Source organism: Electrona antarctica (genome assembly GCF_951216825.1).
Source record: "Electrona antarctica genome assembly, chromosome: 18".
In the NCBI taxonomy this organism is placed as follows: domain Eukaryota; kingdom Metazoa; phylum Chordata; class Actinopteri; order Myctophiformes; family Myctophidae; genus Electrona; species Electrona antarctica.
The window spans coordinates 37126712-37151592 of NC_136799.1; the positions used below are offsets into that span (position 1 = coordinate 37126712).

The 24881-nt window shown below is 43.0% G+C and overlaps 1 protein-coding gene across 1 annotated transcript in view; it reads right to left on the reverse strand.

Moving 5' to 3' along the window:
* LOC306941631 (formin) overlaps positions 1–24881 on the reverse strand; it is an 80423-nt gene that overhangs the window by 13240 nt on the left and 42302 nt on the right. The window contains 2 exon segments of the mRNA XM_079527187.1: positions 3016–3067; positions 16419–16511. Of these exon segments, the coding sequence (XP_079383313.1) occupies positions 3016–3067; positions 16419–16511 (145 nt within the window).

Here is a 24881-nt window from a genome sequence, read left to right on the forward strand (position 1 = left end):
CTGTCTATTGGGGGATCCTTGAAGTGAAAACGTTTGGGAACCACTGGACTAAACTATGAGGGGTGATGCAGATCTACAAGCTCACGCGCCGCGTTGTGAGCTTGTAGATCGGCTACTTTCAGCATGATGCAACCGAGTGTGAAATATTCTTTCTCGACTAAATCATCACTAAAATGTTTACTAAAACTAGACTGGAAAGGAGAACTAGAAAGGAAAACATTTCAGGTGACTAAATACTAATACTCATTTGGTAATACGACTAAAACCAAAACAGTACATACATGCACTTAGGCTGGTAAGCGTGTCGAGGGTTCGAGTCCCGATCCCGATGACCTTTGCTGCGTGTCTCCCCCCCCCCCCCCCTCTATCTCCCCCTTTCCTGTCAAACTAGGGGGCAAAAAGGCAAAAAGCCCCAAAAGTATCTTAAAAACCAAATTGCCGATCTACAAACTCACAATTTTTGAGCTTGTAGATCTGGTATTTTCAAAAGATACATTTTGCATACATTTGAAAAGCTGTGAAATTGGACATAACACAGAATGAGTACTTCCTACTTTGGTATACTTTAAGTACATTTTGATAGCAATACCTATTGCTAGTATTTCTAGCACATTGCAGTACTGATACTTTTACTTAAGTACCTTTTCCAGCAGCGGCGGGGCTGCCTTCAGGGTCATGGGGATCAAAACAGGAGAAAGCTACTAACTGCTGCTGGGGGCGGGGCTGAGGGTGGGACGTATTGGGTAACAGCAGGGGTGTGGTGTCTATTGCCTTTATTAACACCCAGCCGTAACAGAGTTGCCACTGCTGCTCCCGTGTGCCTGTGTGCCTGTGTGCCTGTGTGCGTGTGTGCCTGTGTGTGTGTGTGTGTGTGTGTGTGTGTGTGTGTGTGTGTGTGTGTGTGTGTGTGTGTGTGTGTGTGTGTGTGTGTGTGTGGATACACCTCATCCAGCACAGATGTGAGAGCCCACCCAGAGCCAAGTGAGCCCACCGTCGCCCATATTCATCACCGGCGTGTCACTTTTACGAGGTGACTCTGTGGGAACCCGAGGGAGACAGAGAGACCCCCTAGACCCCCCCCACCCCCCCTTCTCTTTAGCTCCAGTCAGTCAGCCTCTCTCCTCTGCTTGGGACAAAATTAAAAAGGAAAAACTTCATTAAAGTCAAAGGCGCTGTCAGCCGCGGGGTGCTTTTGATCAATACGCCCCTTCAAGTTCAACACCTTCGAGTGGCACTCGCACGCACGCACCAATCAGCATCCCTCAGCACAACAGATAGAGCCATCAGTATACCAACATCACAAAGAGAGAGAGGAGAGAGAAACACAGAGAGAGGGAGAGAGAGAGAGAGAGAGAGAGAGACAGAGACAGAGACAGAGACAGAGACAGAGACAGAGACAGAGACAGAGACAGAGACAGAGACAGAGAGGACCCGTGCAAGTCTTCATCCTCTGTCTCCCTACATGTCTCAGAGAGAAGAGACATGGAGAGAGAGAGAGAAAGAGAGAGAGATCTGTTCCATGCCTCAGTGGTTCTGCAGAGTGCAACATGAAACAGAACCATTTGGAGACATTAGCCGAGTTAAAGCATTGTCCAAAAGCAATCAACTCCCTAATTGTTTATTATAGTTTCCATTTCCCAGCGTCCGGCATCTTCCACGGCTCCCCTTTATGTGCTTTTTGTGATTTATCTCGGAAGTGGGAGGGTTACAATTTAAAGCAAACAATTCCACTCCCCTATCTAAACAAGGGGAAAAAATAATCTATTTGCTTTGTTTGTCCTCTCCAGCATCATCCCCCCCCCCCCCCCCTCGCCAATATGAAATGTTCCAGATATGATTTTGTTCTAGCGCGAGTCAAAGTGGGCCGCCAGTGTGTCTTGCGCCTATAAATCAGACGCCTCGCGTCGCAGTGGCTCCTGGGAGTTTTCGTGAGAAAACATGGCAGATAAGAGTGATAGTGGAGGAAGCACGGTGTGTTCAGCGTCAACACGCAGCATGTTGCAAGTCGTGTGTGTGTGTGGGTGCCGGGGTGTGTGTGTGTGTGTGTGTGTGTGTGTGTGCGTGTGCGTGTGAAACGAGTACCGTCCGTTCGTCACGTGTGTCCGCCACATTTTGGCTATAGGATAACGTTCCATGTAGTAGATGTGTAAATGCATGCACACTTTGTTGTTGGAGCTCAGCCCCCCCCCCCCCCCCCCCTCCCTCCCGTCTAGTCACTCTAAGCTGGGATGCTGAATCCTGGGCAGTGATGGTGGGAAATGTACTCCATACGGCAATGAAGACATACTGTTACGAGTAAAAGTCCGGAATTCAAAATGTACTTGAGTAAAAGCGCAAAAGTATTGGTATCAAAATGTACTTAAAGTACCAAAAGTAGAAAGTACTCTTCATGCAGAATGTCCCATTTCACAAGTTTTCAAATGTATGAAAATAAGAAGTGAGCCCGTAGATCGGTTATTGTCAAATTGTAATGTAAATAGGGCTGAAGTGGTTACTGTATACGTTTTGTAATAATAATCTAAATCTACAAAGTAACTAGTAACTAAATCTGTCAAATAATTAGTAACAGAGTAAATCTGAAAATTGGACATACTCAAGAAAAGTAAAAAAAAGAAGAAAAAAAAAGAAAAAGTACTTAAGTACAGTACTTGAGTAAATGTACTGAGTTACTTTCCGTCACTGATCCTGGGAGGCCTCACTGCTGGATCCCCTTATCAGCCAGCGCGCTAATGACTACAGGCAGCTATACAAATGGCTAGCATTACTGCTATCAGATGCCAGCTATGTTATCTATGTGAAGCACGCTAAATAACCCGATGACGGCCGTGCGATGTTCGCCCATCAATAACACTTGGCACCATTCCCTGAACGCTGCTCGGTGGAGCCCGACGCAGAGCCATTACTGAGATATTACCCCGAAAGACGGATAAAAACCGCAGAAGACATCAAGATTCTCTGTCCAAACATTATGATGCTTTGGCTCGTAAATTAATTCGGCTGATAATGTTTTGCTACCTTTTCTGCGCCGCCTTGATTCGGTCGTCTTCTGCCACGTGTTCCTTTTCAGCTGCGGAAAAGAAGGAGAAAAAAAAAGAAAAGAAGGTGTCATGATCAATTAAGGAATCAATTGCAGTATGGGACATGTAGTGGCCTTTGAGACATAGATAACTACAAACATTACAAATGGTATAGGTTGGTTTTAAAACCATCTGGGACTGACACCAGGACACTGGCATCACCTTCTGGGTGGAGCAAATGGGTTGGGGGGTTGGGGGGGGCTGGCCCAGAGGAAGCGGTTGAGATGTCTATGCGGCGCAGCGAGCCGAGCATGTTATGGACGTGTCAGTTAAGCGCATTGTAAAGTCTGACATGTTTCTGTGCGAGTGTGTTGACACAGGGGAGTGTGAGGTTGTGATGCCTGGGGTGCGGTGGCGGTGGTGGGGTGCAGGGGTCTGTGTGTTCTGGAGGGTGTGTGTGTGTGTGTGTGTGTGTGTGAGTGTGTGTGCGTACGTGCATGAGGGGAGCCGATGCAGGGGCGCATGCAGGGCTGAATAGCCAGGCTTGGGAACTGGAGGCTCCAGTGGACTCCTGCCATGTAAAAGTGTCCAAATGCAAGGCAGATGTGTGCGCCGGGCCGGGCTGAGGTGCAAGAATTTATCTAGGGCCAGAGAGTGCCTCTGATCTCAGATTTATTGCATTTTTCCAGATTCATCCTTTTTACAATGATGGGGGGGACCTTTCCCACTTGAAGATTTAAGAGGGGGAAGTCTCCAAAAAATTGTTCAAAGGCAGGTTTGGGGGTCTTCTGGGAGAGGGTGAGCTTAAGTCTCCAACCAACCTCCCCTCTCTCGCTTTTCCTGTATATGGGTAAGGGGGCTGAGGTAAACTTAATGAAGGAGGGGTGGCCGCGGCTGGGATAGGAGCAGGGGGAGGGGGGAGGGGTGTGGGGGGGGCGTGACCAATGGCGTTAGTCTCAGTGGGGGTCAGGCTGGCGCCTGAGGTACCCCTCTGGTGTGACTCTTTGCAGAGGTGGCACTGGTGCTAAGAGACATGACGGGTGAGAGAGCAAGAGAACGAGAGAGAGAGAGAGAGAGAGAGAGAGAGAGAGAGAGAGAGAGAGAGAGTGAAGATGTGTGTGAAGTTTCTCTTCACACCGCTCGCTGTGTAAACATGAAACCAGTAGTGGCTAACTAGAAAGTTATGAGACACGCACGCTGAGAGGAACAATAAATTAGGGCTTTAAAACTCTGACACACTTTTCCAAACCACTGTTTTACCTAGCGGCAGATCACAAAGGGCGACAGGCAGGGGGAGAGAGAGACAGAGAGACAGAGACAGAGAGGACCCGTGCGAGTCTTCATCTTCTGTCTCCCTCCCTACATGTCTCGTCACAGCGGGTGCTGTGACGCCAGTCCAGGGGTGCAGCGGAACACTTTGATAATGTTTGGAATTCATCAACATCACTTCAGTTTAACCCCTTAAAGCTGCTATAAGCAATAATATGTCAACATTTTAATGACCTTTTTATTTTTTGGTATTCAGACAGCCAGCAATGGGTAGAACGCTCCCAATTTTTTTTTGTCTCTGTGACACAACTAGGGGCCACAATCTGCATTCAAAGATTTTCCTAGAAGCTTTGTCATTGGTCGATTTGCCTGTCTGCTTCCTGATTGGTTAGTCACTGCGACCGGGTTTTCTTCGACCAATGACAAAGCTTCTAGGAACATCTTTGAATGCAGATTGCGGCCTCTAGATGTGTCACAGAGACTACATTTTTTGGGGAGCGTTCTACCCATTGCTGGCTGTCTGAATACCAAAAAAATAAAAAATAAAAAGGTAATTCATATTTTGACATATTATTGCTTATAGCAGCTTTAAGACTAGACTACTTGACGAGTCTACCCAAATCTACCCGTCATCAAGAATAGCAGATCTACAAGCTCACAATGGGTCACAACGTGACTTGAACGTGAATGTTCCCCCCAGAACAGGGATGCTTGGATTCAACTTAAGTGGTTAAACGTCTAGTAAGTAATACAAAAGTTATTTTCAGTCTGTTCTAATGGAAACGGATATTCCTCCGTGACATACTGTATCTTAGGGGGGAAATATTTGCATATTTGCGTAGCGAAATATCCAAAAAATATAAACAGTGTGTAATTCAGGTGTGCCCGCTGTGCCGTGGATGAAAAAGTAATTTAAATGGTAAATGGTGCATTTATACAGCGCCTTTATCCAAGGCGCTTTACAGAGATTGTGCATTGCATTCACCCATTCACACACACATCGGGAGCAATTAGGGGTTCAGCGTCTCGCTCAATGACACTTCGACGCTAACTCTGGGGGAGCATGGCATTGAACCGGTTGACAAGCGGCCACTCTACCCCTGAGCCACTGCCGCTACACGTTTCAGAACCACTCAACTCAAAGACATTGAGGAGATAAACGTGCCTCAATGAAAGCGGTTCTACCTGTAAACGCCAGATACAGAAAGTAGCCTACATGGTACACTGTGTCTTTTACAGGTTATAAATAGGCTTGTCACAATTATTACATAATCACAATCACAATTATGCTTACAATGCGTCACAAGCTATTTCCGCAATTTTTACCGTATTTAAAGTAAAAGCTTTCATAAAATGCCGGTAATATCTTGGTATAATTCAGTTATTTGTCATATCTGCCATGTGCACCTTTTCATTACGAAGCCTAAAAGGCAAACAGAAATGTAATTTCTATTCATATTATCATATGTTCCAATTACCAATACCAAACACACAATTAATCGTCAACTTAATTGTGTAAGCGTGACAGCCCTAGTGATGAGTGATAAGATAAATCTTCACATTTCCACTGTGAGGAAATGTCATAGCAAGCAAGTGTCGTAGCAGCGTCATATAATTGGTCCTCACTGATGCTTACAATAATACGTAGCATTTTCGTCCACTCTAGGGCTGCCTACAGTTTCGTCCACTCACTCTGTGTCTCAGAGGAGGGCTGTGGACAGTTTCGTCCACTCACTCTGTGTCTCAGAGGAGAGCTGTGGACAGTTTCGTCCACTCACTCTGTGTCTCAGAGGAGAGCTGTGGACAGTTTCGTCCACTCACTCTGTGTCTCAGAGGAGAGCTGTGGACAGTTTCGTCCACTCACTCTGTGTCTCAGAGGAGGGCTGTGGACAGTTTCGTCCACTCACTCTGTGTCTCAGAGGAGGGCTGTGGACAGTTTCGTCCACTCACTCTGTGTCTCAGAGGAGGGCTGTGGACAGTTTCGTCCACTCACTCTGTGTCTCAGAGGAGGGCTGTGGACAGTTTCGTCCACTCACTCTGTGTCTCAGAGGAGGGCTGTGGACAGTTTTGGACGTAATAGAAACAGCAGTCTTTCTATTCATGGAAAGTGGGCATGCTATTAAAATAATCCATTGTTCTCACGTCAATACAACGTAAAATAAGAAATGTGAAATCTTGTTTGAAAACGACCAACACTGCCTAGCGATGATGTCACTGCTGGTAGGCGGCTTTCTGAGCAGTCCACAGCCAGTAAGTGGTGGGATTTGTTTTTTTAACTTAAGTAAAAGTATCAATACTGCAATGTAGAAATACTCTGTTATGAGTCAAATACCAAAAGCATTGGTATCAAAATGTGCTTGAAATACCAAAAGTAGAAAGTATGCATTACGCAGAATGTCCCCTTTCACAAGTTTTCAAATGTATAAAATGTATAAAAACCTTTTGAAAATAACGCGAGGCATTGTGAGCTTGTAGAGAAAGTCTGAAGTGGTTAATGTATATTTTGTTACAATAAATAAACAAAATTTACAATTAAGGTAACTAGAACTCAAGTTCAAATAATTGTAGTGGAGTAAAAGTATTATATTTGCCTGACATGTAGTGGAGTAATAGTACTGAATATTGGAAATACTCTAGTAGTAGTAATAGTATAGTAGTAAAAAATGCCTCAAAACTGTACTTAAGTACTACAGTCTATATGTACATCCTATGAATGGATACTCTGAACAGTGGATATGATGCTTATATGCAGTACAGTGTCAGCCGACCTTCTATCATTAAGTATCTGCTTAATATCATTTATCAACACTAGTGAACTAACGCTGTGCAACAGCCACCATGATCTCAACACCCACTTCATCGGAATAAGTCAAGCTTTGGTGACTGGGCTGTGATTCACACACAGCGAGAGAGCGTGAGGATTCAAAGACAATCGTGCATTCCCTGAGAGAGCCAGCCAAACGAAACATTACACAACCCCAAGATTAAAGGCAGGAATTTGTTTTCAATTAGTCGTGGTGTGTATTCAACACTCAAAATATGCCCCTCAAAATGTCCCCAGAGGTTTCAAAGAGCTTCTATTAAAGGGGAAACAGAAAGGTGGTTGATTGTTGACTTGGGAGGCTAACCCCCCCCCCCCCCCCCTCTTTTCTTTTTCTTTCAACAGTAAATAGCTCTGAAAGCAATGAAATGCTGTCTCTCAATAAGAGAACGGTTGAAGTCATGGAGAGTGAATCCAGAGTTACCACACGTTTATGGACATGGGGAAATAGAGAGGAATTAAAGCGGCAATCCCTAACTTCTGCACATTCGAACTACAGCAAAAGATGGTGCAAAGATTAAGTGTCACACAGAGTGAAAATGACATTGATGGACCAGACAACATGAATGTGAATGTGTTTTTTTTTTTTTTTTTACACTGAAGACGCTATAATATATATATGATGTAAATACTGTGAAAAACGTTTGATTGGTTAGCACCGCTCAAAAATGTAAAGTAGCAGGTAATAATCAAGTGCAGTACCTCAAAATTGTAAATGCACATAGTTCCTTTCCACCACCATACAACAGCATGGATCAGTTCAGCACTGAAGCCCTATACACTTCACACTATACATTTGAAATGTTTAATTCATTTAGAAAATTCTCTATAATGGCGAGCCCAAAATAGATGATTAATGTTGGACATGTACGTTGTGTGCATCGGCAATTCTTTGCTATGTTTGAAAACTTTAATTAATTGTGATAATTCCCCTATAATGCCGAGCCCAAAATAGGTATGCCATGTTGAAAGTGATTAATGTTGGACATGTACTGTACACGTGTGTGTGTGTGTGTGTGTGTGCGTGTGCGTGCGTGCGTGCGTGCGTGCGTGCGGTGTGCGTGCGTGCGGTGTGCGTGCATGCGTGCTCAGGGCGTTGGGGTTCACCTGCAGACCCTGCTGTGAGCCTCTCTCTACAGGCTGTGGAGGTTCTGGGTCAGCGCTGCACACAAACACAAGGCTGTGACTTATAGATTCATATATACTGGTACACATCGGTACTATATTAGGAGAATGAGGGCCTAACGTTCTATGTAGGAAAAGTACTACCGGTAATCACATTTCTTACTTAAGTAAAAGTATCAATAGTGCAATATAGCAATAGGCCTACTCCGTTACAAGTTTGGAATTCAAAATGTACTTGAGTAAAAGTACAAAAGTATTGGTATCAAAATGTACTTAAAAGTAATAAAAGTAGACAGCACTTGTGGAGAAGTTTCCAAATGTATAAAATGTGGAAAAAAATGTAAATTAAAAATAATTAAAACAACTGTTCTACATGCTCAGATCAGCCATTTTCAAATGGCTGAAATGTAATTAGGGCTGAAGTGGCTAATGTACGTTTTCCAATAATAATACAAATCTAGAAAGTAACTAGTAGTATAAATGTAGTGGAGTAAAAGTACAACATTTGTAGATTTTGACGTGAAAAAATATTTTGAAAGCAGCAGATCTACAAGCTCACAATGCATTGCATTGCGATGCATTGTGAGCTTGTAGATCGGCTATTTTCAAATGGCTGAAATGCATATAGGGCTTAAGTGACTAATATATGTTTTGCAATAATAATAAAAATCTACAAAGTAACTAGTAGTTCAAATAAATGTAGCGGCGTAAAAGTACAACATTTGCCTCTGAGATGTCGTGGAGTAGAAGTAAAAGTACTGAAAAATGGAAATACTCAAGTAAAATAAAAAAAATACCTCAGTTACTTTACACCACTGTCAACTACTATGCCATATGTCCTGCATGCACGTGGATCTGGACATCAAGTGGTCAGTCTATGATGTTAGTCATCTATGACAGCGCTATGATGACATCGGCATATTTGGGCAATGTTTCAGCACAACCCGACCCCCGCTGAGATAACGGATGCGTTTGAATATAGGCACACCAAGCACACTGCCAATACAAACTAATAGAATATAGGCACACCGAGCACACTGCCAATACAAACTAATAGAATATAGCGCACTGCCAATACAAACTAATAGAATATAGGCACACCGAGCACACTGCCAATACAAACTAATAGAATATAGGCCCACCGAGCACACTGCCAATACAAACTAATAGAATATAGGCACACAGAGCACACTGCCAATACAAACTAATAGAATATAGGCACACAGAGCACACTGCCAATACAAACTAATAGAATATAGGCACACAGAGCACACTGCCAATACAAACTAATAGAATATAGACACACAGAGCACACTGCCAATACAAACTAATAGAATATAGACACACAGAGCACACTGCCAATACAAACTAATAGAATATAGGCACACCGAGCACACTGCCAATACAAACTAATAGAATATAGGCACACAGAGCACACTGCCAATACAAACTAATAGAATATAGGAACACCGAGCACACTGCCAATACAAACTAATAGAATATAGGCACACCGAGCACACTGCCAATACAAACTAATAGAATATAGGCACACAGAGCACACTGCCAATACAAACTAATAGAATATAGGAACACCGAGCACACTGCCAATACAAACTAATAGAATATAGGCACACCGAGCACACTGCCAATACAAACTAATAGAATATAGGCACACAGAGCACACTGCCAATACAAACTAATAGAATATAGGCACACCGACCGAGCACACTGCCAATACAAACTAATAGAATATAGGCACACCGAGCACACTGCCAATACAAACTAATAGAATATAGGCACACCGAGCACACTGCCAATACAAACTAATAGAATATAGGCACACCGAGCACACTGCCAATACAAACTAATAGAATATAGGCACACCGATACAAACTAATAGAATATAGGCACACCGAGCGAACTGCCAATACAAACTAATAGAATATAGGCACACCGAGCACACTGCCAATACAAACTAATAGAATATAGGCACACCGAGCACACTGCCAATACAAACTAATAGAATATAGGCACACTGCCAATACAAACTAATAGAATATAGGCACACCGAGCACACTGCCAATACAAACTAATAGAATATAGGCACACCGAGCACACTGCCAATACAAACTAATAGAATATAGGCACACCGAGCACACTGCCAATACAAACTAATAGAATATAGGCACACCGAGCACACTGCCAATACAAACTAATAGAATATAGGCACACTGCCAATACAAACTAATAGAATATAGGCACACCGAGCACACTGCCAATACAAACTAATAGAATATAGGCACACAGAGCACACTGCCAATACAAACTAATAGAATATAGGCACACCGAGCACACTGCCAATACAAACTAATAGAATATAGGCACACCGAGCACACTGCCAATACAAACTAATAGAATATAGGCACACCGAGCACACTGCCAATACAAACTAATAGAATATAGGCACACTGCCAATACAAACTAATAGAATATAGGCCCACCGAGCGCACTGCCAATACAAACTAATAGAATATAGCGCACTGCCAATACAAACTAATAGAATATAGGCACACCGAGCACACTGCCAATACAAACTAATAGAATATAGACACACAGAGCACACTGCCAATACAAACTAATAGAATATAGGCACACCGAGCACACTGCCAATACAAACTAATAGAATATAGGCACACAGAGCACACTGCCAATACAAACTAATAGAATATAGGCACACCGACCGAGCACACTGCCAATACAAACTAATAGAATATAGGCACACCGAGCACACTGCCAATACAAACTAATAGAATATAGGCACACTGCCAATACAAACTAATAGAATATAGGCACACAGAGCACACTGCCAATACAAACTAATAGAATATAGGCACACAGAGTGCACTGCCAATACAAACTAATAGGGCAGTTATTTTACGGAACGCACCCAAACTATGCACAGTTCATAAAAGGAAAATGCATGAAGGACAAGTCAGGGAGTTAATTTCTAGTTCTACTGGCACAGTGCATAAGACATTTGGCACTGATCGGCCAAGCGGTTTGCGAGATTAACCCTACACAGAGACACATGCACGCGTGCGCATACAATTCAAAGGAGCTTACACACCTCTTTGTGGCGGCATGATTACATGCCACCCCTTTCAAAGCATTTAAACAACACAGTGAGATGGATTCTACTCAAATTCACAAATAATAGCCTATTCCGATGGAACATTCGAGCTCATTATGTGTTTTATTACATAAGTACATAAGCCTACCACTCTGTCTACCACTTAGTTTTTAAGACCATTTCAAATATTCTGTGATATTAACCAATGTTCCTCTTGTCTGTGTAACAACCAAACCAAAGGCGTGCCTGCCAGTGCATAGCTTGAATTTCGTTCATAAATCTTTCTCCATTTGATCTTTTTGGTATAATAATAACATTAAAAACAAACAAAGAAAAACACGCACAATGGAATATTAATGTGTTATCTTGGTTCCATTTTTACGCTCTTAGATTTACAGACCCTGCCGTAGGGGCCCCCTGGTGGTCCCTGGTACCCAAGCTGAAGCACTTTCAACCTGCCGTCCCTATTTTAGGCACGTCATTATAGGCACACAACAAAAACATATAGCTACAATCTACAAGCTTGCAGCACAACATGTCGTGAGCTTGTAGCTATGGGTAATGTTTTACTATTTGTTGCACTACAAAGAATATGGAGTTTAAGTGGTTAATGTGGTAAAATGGAGACCTCCTTGGGGTATATAGCTGGCATATTAGTCACTTTCAGAGACATAAAAGAGCTTATGATACTGTCCAGTCTGACCCTATAAGTGTATGCTCTGTTAACAGCTGCTCCTTTGTGGCGTGCAGAAATGTTTGATAGTTCTTGCCCCGCAGCGTTTATGCAAAACCGCGAGTGTAAAGATTGCATGCAGGTGGCTGCTCAAATGATGACCGGCGCTTTCAGTCTAACCAATGTCTCCGTCCCCCTCTATGTTTACGCCGCTGTTCAGCGCTGAAGATAGCGAGAGCTTGGCCGAGACAATCCGTCCTGCACCACTGGATACAACTGTCGTGACAAAAACGGGATGCCCTCGTTGGCATGCTGTCAAACGCAGAGGGAGTTTCTGTATATAATAAAGCTTTGGAGACGCAAGCATGCGTGCAGAGCCTGGTACGCACAGCTATAGCCTAACATATAGCCTCGACTCCATGTCTGCAGCGCATGAATGTCTAATGCATATATGCGAGGTGGACTGCAGTTTGTATGATATGTGAACCCATCGTTCACGGAAATAATATACACAATCACCTCCAATAAATAACTAGACTGTTTAAATTACAGACACTCTTACCCCTCATTCGCCGACGATCAAAAGGCATCGTTGTTGAACTCGTTGGCCCTTGAGAAGTGAATGAGAAAGCCTCTCTTTTCTGTATGGTAGCCCTCTCGTTCCCAGCAGACTGTCATCGCCCCCTCGCTCTGCGCACCTTGTAAGGCCCGATTACTTTCACAACACAAGCCTCAACTACTTAAACCCGGCCTACAGTAATCTATGCCCTGTTGACCGAAGTCCCCCAGGGGTCCATAATTGGTCCCCTTCCTTTGTTGCCAAAAGCTTGTAGATTTGATTTATTTAAAAAATATATATATACCAAATGTACTATTATGACATGTCAAGAAAAGGGATGCTAGGGTTCATGTGGTTAATGGATTAGCTAATTTATAAGCAGCCGGGTAAGGAATTCCTTGAAGGGTGAGTCAGTAAGAATCAGAGGAGTGGGCTGAAGTGATGTTGTTCGGTAGAACTTGGTATGTATACAGTAGCTACCGAGGAACTATAATTATGGTTGTGTATATCTAACCTTCACTTATAGCACCTTATGTTGTCTTATCTTTGTGCCTTATGATACGATATGCTATGTTTTGAGGCTTGTAAGAGCCAAGATGTCCCGCTTAAACCTGATAGCTATTGTTTTGGTACAGCCCGTCTTGTTATGGTTCAGCTTGGTATTACACTGACATCTGTAACCCATCAGATTATGTGACATTAGAGGGAGCTCATTAAGAGTCATACAAAGTAAACATGAATAGATCATTTTGTAACTTTCCCAGAACCAAAGTATCAGGATGGCTCATTTTTGACACACTGCACATCAGCAGAATCCGCTTTGTTTGCGTTCGAATATGTGCTAAAAGCGTACGAGAGTAGCCTAAATGGAGAGGCACAACAAACACAACCCCTAGCTCCTCGCTCATGGAGCACAGGAACAACAGATAATAAAGATGGTCAACAATATTTGGACTTACTATATCATGGCCAGGTATAGCAATACAGGTCCTACCAAAGAACTGCAACAGCACTTTAAATGAGTTAGTAATATCCTGGCCGTTACTGAACGGAGGCCAGGATCACGGTGGTCCTCTGCCATGTTCTACTGAGGCCAGCCTGCCTTTACAAGGCCACAGCCATGGATGTCCTGCCAGCTTTATGGCAGTCTAGAGTACATGAGAACCCCGTAAGGGGCAACGTGATCCCTTCTACATGCCTGTAGACTCCTGTCCTCATGCTGTCTTACAGTCAGTCCACCAAGACGCCCTGTCCCAGCAAGTAGCACAACACATATACATTCATGCACACGCACGCACGCGCACGCACGCACGCGCGCACGCACGCGCACGCACGCACGCACGCGCGCACGCACGCACGCACGCGCGCGCGCACGCACAATGCATGTGCACACAAACAGTGGTGGAAAAAGTACTCACATTTTGTACTTAAGTAAAAGCATCAATACTGCAATATAGAAATACTCTGTTACAAGTAAAAGTTGGGAATTCAAAATGTACTTGTGAGTAAAAGTACAAAAGTATTGGCATCAAAATGTAGTTGAATTATCAAAAGTAAATGTACTCGTTGAGCAGAATGTCCCATTTCAAGTTTTCAAATGTATGAACATCTTTTGAAAATACCGATCTACAAGCTCACAATATGTCGCATAGCGAGTCTTAGCGACACATTGTCACTATAGTAACTACGGTTTTCAAATAATTAGAGTAGTAGATTAAAAGTACAATATAGGCCTCTGAGATGTAATGGAGTAGAAGTAACAGTATTGGAAACTGGAATTACTCAAGTAAAGTAAAATACCTCAAAATTGTACTAATGTACTTTACAACACGGCAAACAAACACACCCTCTCTGAGCCACCCAACTGACCGCCTGACGAGGCAAAAAACATAATTATACCTTTGCACTTTTAAAGGTCCCTTGCTGAGTTTCTGCAGGGAAACGGGGCTTTTGGAGCTCTCCGAGCCCGGGGTTTCATGGCGATCTGCTCAGTTGTAAATCGTGGCCCCAAAAGAATGTTCCATCTTTGAAGACAGACCAGCGTTCTCTCAGATTTGCCTGTCACGACTCCAGAAGGTGACGGGCTGGGCTTACACGAGCGTGACTGAGGAACTGAGGATCCATCATCACTATCTAATAGCGGCGAGGATTTGGGATGTGTGTCATCATGTTATGATTTGAAGGGCGCGGGAGAGCATTAGACAACTCAGCACTCAGCGCGGTGGTCGCCGCAGATGGCGGATGCGACATGAAGGCATTTTGACATTTTATAAATCACACGACAGCCAGAGCCGTGCTTCTTAGAAGACAACACATTTGAATGAACACTTGACATTTGAATGAGTGTCAGGGAGCAAGCATGTCTTTGTTCTTCTTTCACAATGAGTTACACCATGAATAACCATAGCATACCATTTATACTGCGTTGCCGTATAATTACAACAACCCTCAAGAGTCTTAAAGCCCTACTGGCAGCGATTTTGGAAGGGTGGCGCTAGAGCAGGGGTTCTCAACGTTTTTGGCCGGGGACCCCCGGAAATGCTTTGGCAATGTCTCGGGACCCCCGCCCCCTCCCGCCCCCCAATATAAATTGACTGCTACAATAACCTTAATCATAGATACAATACACCATAAATAAATACTGAAACCAGATATAATCATTAGGGAAGGTGTATGCATGCACTATGTGTACTATATGTAAACTCTTCATTTCCAGTTGAAAAAAAATCACACCCATGTGAACTGAGTGGTGCAAGGTCTTATATAGTCTGATCAGCTATGTCAGTGACGTCACACACTAACCATAGAAACCATGCTCGTTTTTTTGGTTGCTAACCATAGCAACCATGCTTGTTTTTTTGGTACGAACAAACACGGGTACAAAGCCAGTTGTTGGAGTGGTTTGCACCACTCAAATATATATATATATATATATATATATATATATATATATATATATTTTGAAAATAATTTGGGGACCCCCCAAAATAATTTGGCGACCCCCCAAAATAATTTGGCGACCCCCCGAGGGGTCGCGGCCCACGGGTTGAGAACCCCTGCGCTAGACGAAAGGCCAATTAGATAATGAGATATGTTTTGTAGCAAAGATGACATTTTGGCCTGAGCGTACCGTGGTACTAGAGGAAATATCATGGGGTCACTTAAGTAGTTATGGTTCAATTTCCAGGGAGCATGAATGAATGCGTGTCATAAGCAAGTTTCACGGCAATCTGTCCATTATGTTTCCAGAAAACTTGTGTGGAACCGAAATGTTTGGCCTAATGGTGGCGCTAGAGCAGTGGTGCTCAACCTTCTTTACCACTCTGGATCAGGGCCCACTTGAAAAGTGTCCGGGTGTTCTAGTATGCCAGTCTATGCTGATCCAATATCACATAATTTATCACATGATGATATGTCATCTACAGTCATCAATTATTTTGTATTTTGAATGCTTCAGTTGATACTTTGTTATTTATTCCTAGTGGTTCTTCAAACCCTTTCATTTCAAGGATGTGTACAAATGGAACAGTGTACAAATTGAACCCTTCCGTTTGTACACTCTCAGAGTAACAGACCTGTGAGGGTCCATTTAGAACCCCCTCAGAGTCCCTGGACCCCACTTTGAGAACCACTGTCCTACATTTGCTTTAATTTAGAATACACACTAGTATTGGATCGGTACTCAGTATGGGTTATGGGTATCAGAATCGGTATCGGGATGGAATATTTTCTTTCGGTATACATCTCGACTATAAAGTACAAGATGATCCGTTACTATGTTTCTGGGATAGCATTCAAGCTACAGCGTCGTCACACAGACTCACCAGTGGAGACAAAGGCCTCCATGTTGTCCTTGAAGGGCTGGAGGTGTTCCTCTGAGGAGTTGGCACACACCTTCTTTACGTCCTTCTCACAGGCTGGTATAGGAGAGAACACAGAAAGAACTGTTTGATATCACAGGCTGGTATAGGAGAGAACACAGAAAGAAAGAACTGTTTGATATCCCAGGCTGGTATAGGAGAGAAGACAAAGAAATAACTGCTCAATTAGGAATACATTTCTTACCAAGAATGTTCTTCACCAATGTGTTTTTAAAAGGTGTCTACTGTCTACTAACATATACCACATTGGTTTCTATTCAACCACCATAGGGGATTTTTTTTTTTACAGCTGCTGAAAGTTGAGGTACCATCAACAACCAATATAAGGCAAAATGTTTCATTATGCTTTAAGTAGCATGTGTCATGTCAAACTAGGAGGTTTTCATGATTCTGAATCCATTCCAAGCATTCATTTTTCTTGAAATGGAAAAACACTCCTTGGGCTAAAAATGGGCAAGTGGCTATGGCCAGATATACAATCTGGCAGTGAGCTTGTATATCTGCTTTTAGAGTTTTCTGAAAAACATAATATATATACCTTGTGTTGTAGTAATACTTATAATCTACATCTAGTACTAGTAATTTAAAAATCCCACCCGTGTGAAGTGAGGGGCGCTATATTATATACATCTTTTATGACGTAATTATCAGACAAACATTAAACTCTGTTAATTGTTAATGGCCCTCAAAAACATAATACAGTATACAGTATATATACCTTGTGTCGTAGTAATTATAATCTACATCTAGTATAGTAATTTCAAAATCACACCCGTGTGAAGTGAGTATATAATATAATCTACAAAGTAGTGAAAGTAATAGTAATTTAGGTTCTCAAATTGTAGTGGAATAAAAAGTACAATATTTCCCTGTGCGGTGTAGCCTCGGAAACCCAGACGTTTTTATTTCCAGGAGAAAAAGAAAGTCTGGGTCCGAGTCCACTTCAATTTGGAATAGAGTAGCGCAAACGTTGATCACACTCTGCTGATTTCTGATCACCTGCACCTTTGTTAAATTGACGCACACACGCACACCCGTACACACACACACACTCCTCTCTCTCTCTGTCGCTCTAATTAATTAGTCTCATGTCCAGCAGCTGCGCACAGTTTCTGCCGGCGGATCCTGCCGGGAGCTGCCTATGGCCTCACTCAGACCTTCACTGCATTGCTGCACGCCCGTTGGACGAATGCCGTGCAGTGCCATGGCCGCCCCAATGCACCTCCAATGGAAGTCACATGGCCCGTAGTCCACATTTTGGACTACAAGCTGTTGTATGGCTTTCGGCTGTGTTTCGACTGCGCCCCTCCCCCTCATACAACACAAATGTTGTGTCAAACCATGTGACTCCCATTGGAAATGCATTGGGGCGGCCACGACACCACACAACATCCATCCAACAAGCACACAGCAACGCAGCAAAGGTCCGAGCGAGGCCTATGCCATAGAAAGCATAGTTCCAGGCTATGTGAGGTGTAACTGTGTAGAAGTAAAAGTATTGAAAATTGGGAATACTCCAGTAAAGTAGAAAAAATAAATATAAATATGAAAAGGGTGGGATATATTCCTCAGTCGGCCTCCTGGTGGCGTTATAACAGGCCAATGTGAAAAGGGTGGGATATATTCCTCAGCCTAGTAGGAAAGTCTGTGAAAGATTTCATGTAAATTGTACGCTGCGTTCATGATTTGAGGCTTTTTGTTCAAAACGGGCCAATCCTGCAAACTTTGAAAGCCAATGTTAGCAAATTAGGATGGAATATGAAATATCGGACAGATGCGTCTTGAACACATGACTATAGAGATAGTGTGTAACGATTTGCGGGATTTTTGGACAGAATCTGGAGGAGTAATATAAAAACAAATGTTTTTCAAAAGTCGGACTCCTGGTGGCGCTATAACAGGCCATTCTGGAAAATATGGAGCAGGGGTTCATCGTTGGCATCCAGGGAGTGTGCGTGCAAAATGTGGCACCGACCAGGTTAACGGTGCCGGAGATTAGCTGGTAACAGACGGACACACACACGGACGGACGGACACACACACAGACGGAGTGCAAAACATACTCTCTCTGGGCCGTGGCTCAACGGTCCAGGCACCTTGGCTGGTAATCCAGTCTGGCAGTGTGCCGCGGGTTCGACTACTGTCTGTCCCTCCATAAAAAATATAAAATAATTAAGAGACATATGATACTGGGTATCACCTTACTAACACCTGATGAAGAGCCTTGTGAATCACATTACAGTAAAAAAAATAAAAAGAAACACTGCCTATTAAACCAAGCTGGCAATCAAAAAAAGAGAGAGGGGTTCATTACTGTGAGGTTCTGTGGTAGGACAGTAATGAGGCAGAATTCCATAATTTACTATATAAACTATAAAGTGTAACTTGTGGCAGGCGGGCGGGTGGCCTGATTATGCCCAAATATGGACAGGCTGCGGGCGGGCAGATGATGCATGCGTGCTGCATTGTTAGAGAGCGGTTTCAGTTTTGTGACGGGAGACCAGAGCTCGACATCACATGCCCGTCTCTCCATTTATGGGGATCCCAAACCTCAGCAAAAATCTGTGTCAGCAGTGTGGGGGAAAGTACTCATATTAAGTAAAAGTATCAATACCGCAACGTAGAACTACTCTGTTACAAGTAAAAGTCAGGAATTCATAATGTACTTGAGTAAACGTGCAAAAGTATTGGCACTTAAAGTACTAAAAGTAAAAGTGGTCATTATGCAGAATATGTGACATTTCAAGTTTTCAAATCGAAAATAGCAGATAAATAACGTTTTGTGAACTAAACTAACATAACTAAAGTTTTCAAACAAATGTTGCGGATTAAAAGTAGAATATTTGCCTCAGAGATGTAGTGGCGCAGAAGTAAAAGTATTGGAAATTGGAAATACTCTGATCAGAGCTTGATCAGTGAGAGAGAGAGAGAGAGAGAGAGAGAGAGAGAGAGAGAGAGAGAGGGGGTAGAAAGACACGAGGGAGAGAGCCTACTTTACCAACACAATAAGCCCATGATGTCAGTGCAATAACCCTGTAAATTATATGAATTATTTGTTTTACGAATAAGTAAATACATAAATTATAAAATATGCTTCTGTTCTGAGTAAATAGAAACTAGGATGTGGTCTCTGATTTAACCCTATGGGCTTTGTGGTGAATGGGCACAAAGAGCAAATGCAATCCAATTTAACCACTTGACCCTATAGCATTCCTCATCTGGGCATGTTACTTATAACAGGCAAACATTCAGCAAAAATAGCAGATCTGCAAGATCCACAACATTGTAGATTGGTAATTTATACGGTGAAGAGATTTGGTGCAGAGGGAAAATAGTAGGGGTGCAATTAACAGACCTGGGGGACCCTGCCGCTCAACTAAGTATATAGGGTTTAAGACAGTGGTCAAACTACAGGTGCAAACCATGACAACTCCTTCAGTAACCCTAACAGTGTGTGCGCGAGTAATGCAATTATATCTGGCTTATTGTGCGTGTGTGTGTGTGAGTGCGTGCAGCTCATCTATTTGCTGTTTGTGGATGGGCCTTTGTTGTGATGCCAAATGCACCTCAGAGGAAACCGCCATTTCCAGCCAAACCTTTTCATTTCCTCCCAAACAATTAGCCTTGCGATGGAATATGCAGGGAGAGACGCCTGCTCAAATCACTTTGGCACATTCCCCCAACCTGCAAGTCATTAATGGATCCAGTAAATACTTTAACGTGCTTATGACTGCATTGCTAAGTGGCGTGGTGGTTCTGCAACATAACAAGAACATTACTGGGTCTTGCCACGGTCTCGGTCCGCTGCGTTGCTGCCGTTAGATGTGCGTCGGGTTCTCACATCGTCACAGGGAAGCGAGCTACACCTGCAGCTCGGCACATTTGGGTGCAAAGCACACATTTCTTCTATCGTCACAGAATGGATTGTGAAAGCCGCCTATACAGTATGTAGCAGAACGTACAACATCGCAAGTCAACGCATCTCTCATCCCTAGTCTAAAAGAGCCAAGGGGGTTTTAAGCAAGGACAAGAGCAATCTGTCGTATATTGAAAAACCAACCGAACGAACAAAAAAACAAAACAGGTACATGGCCACAGAAACACGACAAACAAAATATCCTGTTTAGAAAAACCATGTTTCCCAACCAGAAATCCCCCTACTCAAGAGAGCCCATTAAAATAGTGTTCAAAACAGCAAGTCTACAATTTAGAGGCGGCTCTCCTCCAAATGTGGTCCAGACAGTGAAGACCGCAAGGAGGAAGCCCACAACACAAACACCAGCAGCTGCAGGGAATCAAAACTAGAGGGATTTGCTTTGGGACAATTGTCTTCTAATCCAATGATAATAATACACTTTACATGTGCTGTGCATTGGGAGAGGAGACTGACTGCTGCCTGTGATGTTACCAGACCTGAAGGAAGACTTCCAATGTCAACTTTACTGTACTCACAAAGTATATGCCCATACCCAGTATACTGGCATGCCCATATATGGGCATATTGGTTGGATCGGTGGTTCTGGAATCTGGACAACCGCATATCCGAACAACTCGGCGGCGGACACTGCACTCGAGCCCTTGCCGATGTGCATGCCAAGTTTGAAGTCGGTCAGTCCCATACCATAAGGGCATATAGCGGTCGGATCTGTGGCTCTGGACATCCGGATCTCCATGTGTGTCTAATATGGGCATATCAGGTTTGTTCGGCCGGCCCGGTGTGGTGGCGCACTGTGCCTATACTGTATATGGATATGCCTGAGCCCGGCATGACATCAGTGCAAATTGATGCAAATCAGCATCATTAGGCAGTGGATGACGTCGCTGTCGTTAGGTATGTTTCTGTGACAAGTTGTCAGCACAAGAACCCTGGCAAAGCCAAGCAAAATAGCTGATTCTGCTTATAACCTATAATATAGCCTCTATCTATATATGTAGATTGTTCAGGACTGCAGCCTGATCCCACAATCTACAGTTGTGCGGATGTGATTTTATTTTACTTCTAAATTTGTAATTTGCGTTTCTCTTTTTCCTTCTTGGCTTTTATTGTAGCTATTTTGACTAATTGCCTTTTTTATTGTTGTTGGGGAGGCACTAAGTACAAATATATCACAGCACTGCAATGTTGCCACAGCTGTATTATAAGCGCATGTCCGCATGAGACAATAAAAAACATACAAAAAAATAAGTTTTCCTTTGGCCACAAATAAAGACATGCTGTTTTTTTGTTTCAACAACTATTAAACAGCTTCAAAGGTTTGTGTCTGTGAACAACCTAGTCTTCCGTACCCGCAGCAGGAACGTTTTGAAGATGTGCGTGGACAATAGATAATACAACTGCCTTCATGGCCTACGTGCAATAAATGTCCACCAGGTGTAATGCAGTATATTACCCATTTTATGGTAACTCAAAGGTTGACGTTTTGATCTGATGTGTGTGTGCGCGCTCGCTCGCTCGTGCGTGCGTGCGTGCGCGTGTGTGTGTGTGTGTGTGTGTGTGTGTGTGTGTGTGCGTGTGTGTGCATGTGTGTGCAGGTGTGTGCGGAAGATGAAAAGAGAATGTCCTTCCACCGATCTAAGATGTGTTATTTTTATGTGATTAATGTGGAAACAATTATTCAGGCTCATCTTTGAGGTGTTTAACCGTCATTTATTGGACAGCAAGCAGTGGAAAGTGACAAGAGAGAGATGAGTACCATGTGAGCACATGGTGTTTGCCATAGTGCACCATGCATGCACGGCACGGCACGTACACGCCTCTGACCTGCGATGATGTCATTAATAACTAGCGCGGTGTTGCTTCGCTCCTGAAGCGAGGAAAATATGAAGTGAACGACAGCAATGACAATTCATAAAGGAACGACCGCTGTGTTGTATGTACTGTAGTGTGTGTATGTGCTGTGTGCGTGTTTTTCTTTTCTTTTGACACTTTTTGTCACCTGGACACGGGGACATTAGGGCCCTATCTTGTGCGCCGCCCTAAACCCTTATGTCTAAACCTTTTTTTTTTTTTTTTTTACTATTTTGAAAAACATTTTAAAATAGTGAACATAGCCGATCTACGTTGGCGCGTTGTGAGCTTGCAGATCGGCTACTATTTTTTAATGTTTTTCGGTACAGTGAAAACGCCTAAAAGGTTTAGGCATATGGGGTAAGATAGGGCCCATTGTCTCCAAACAAACACAAATAATCAAGACATTCCAGTCCATCTTTACACTCACTGCCTCTTCCACAGTGATCCGATCCCAAACAGACAGCAGTACAGGCAGTGCCATCCTTTGAACTAGGGTCAAAACAAGAGTAGCCAGAAACTGTACTTGAGTAAAAGTATTGTTACTTTAAAAGAATAACTCAAGGAGATAGTTGTAAAAATAGTCATCTAAAAGAATTACTTTAGTATGTATTAAAAACGTATCTAGTGAAAAGTACTGAGATACTTCATATGATCTGATTAATTGTCAGAATGTATCTAAAATTAAGAAATAGAAGTACTTACTTAGAAATATAATTGGCTGAAGTCTCTTTAAGATAATGAAACAAACATGCATTTAATTTATAGGAACAAGCCAACTGCAGCCAAATCATTGTTAAAGGACCACTTCACCACTTTTCAACCTAACTTCATATAATTGGTCCTCACTAATAATCATGATAAAATTATTTTTAATAATTATATATATATTTTCCTACTCATTCTGTCTCTTATAGGAAGGCTGTGGGCAGTTCAGAAACCTGTCCACCAGTGACATCATCGATGGGGAATCCAAGAATAGAAACTGCAGGCTTTCTATTCCTGAAAAATTGCAATGCGAAAATGGAAGCCATCGTTCTCACGATAATACAAATCGAAATATATATCTTGTTATATGTTGTTTAAAAAAAATCTGCCTAACGATGATGTCACTGGTGGACGGGTTTCTGAACTGCCCACAGCCCTCCTATGAGACACAGACTGAGTAGAAAAAAATGGTGGTATTTTATCATGAACATCAGTGAGGACCAATTATATGAAGATAGGTTGAAAAGTGGTGAAGTGGTCCTTTAAATGTTACATTTATTTACTAAGTAAAAGTAAAAAATCGTCAGTGAAAAAAGTATGTTGCATTAAACTACTCTTAAATGTAAAATTCATTCTGAATATAAAAAACAAAAGCAGTTGTCCTGTTTGATTTGAATATTCATCAATCTAACTTGTGAAGTATGAATGTTAATATATAACATCCGTCACTTGATTGATGGATCAATTGATTGCTTGAAAAGTGGACTGTGTTGAACAGTGTTTAAACATCTGGGGAAACCCCCGTCCAATCAATCTTATTTGAATGTGGAGCCACCAGAAGATTGCATCATATGAGGTAACTTGACAAAAATTGTGGGTTGTGGGTAATGGCGGGTGGGTTCGATTGGTGGATAGAGGAGAGGAAACGCAAAATAAAACGCAGCGTCTGACTTCTGTTCCACGATTTGGCCTGTGTGGTTCGTCACATGAACGACTCCGATGTCAACACATGCTCAGTGTTTTACCACAGTAACCGACTAGCCCCCCCCGTAACCCGACTTAGCAGGAAATCACAGCATGCGGAGACAATGCGACACTGCCATGTGGACTGTGGGAAACAGTGTAAACAAACAGAAAACATTGGCTAGGAAGAGCCTTGGAGCGCTACAGTGTCGTAGAACTGGATGATCGATGACCGTTTCTGTCTCAAAACAAATCGCCACTATTTCCTCCTTTCTCCGTAGGTAAGAATTGTTATGGGTATCGTGACGAATGGGGGTGAATGGGGAGTGAGATCGAACAAGAGAGAGTGAGGGCAAGGAGAGGAAGAGGGAAGGAACATGAGACTAAACAGTAGTCTCACTATTGGCTCAAGTAGGGTGAGCCAAAGTTTACTTATTCATGTCGGTCAATTCCTAAAGATAGCCAAAAGTGACATCCTGAGATTCAAGCGTCCATAATTTTTTTGATCTAGTGTTATGAATTTGTGAAGTTGGGCTTAGCCCTTTTGTGGGCTCACCGTAGCCCCCACTGTGAGTACGTATCAGGCCCCAAGGTTTGGGAGAATCTCTCACCATCTTTGTACGTTTCGTCAGAGGTTACACTTCCAGCGTATCAGTTATTTATATTCGGGACGTGGCTCGGTGGAATTCTCTCGCTAATCCTCAATTATATACAATCCCCAGAGGACTGTCAAAAACGCACTCCCCCATTTCCTGGCCCTCTTCCCTGCGGGATGGAGAATCAGCCCGTTGGCGAGGCCCGCCTATGCTAGAGAAAGGTGGGATCCTCTCTTCCCGCTCCCCTCCCCATAAATCAAACTATCAGCCTAGGCCCGTCCTACATGGTGCTGGAGAACACAGCAGTACAGTAGCAACATCAACCAGGACTTATACAGGGATTACAGGCTT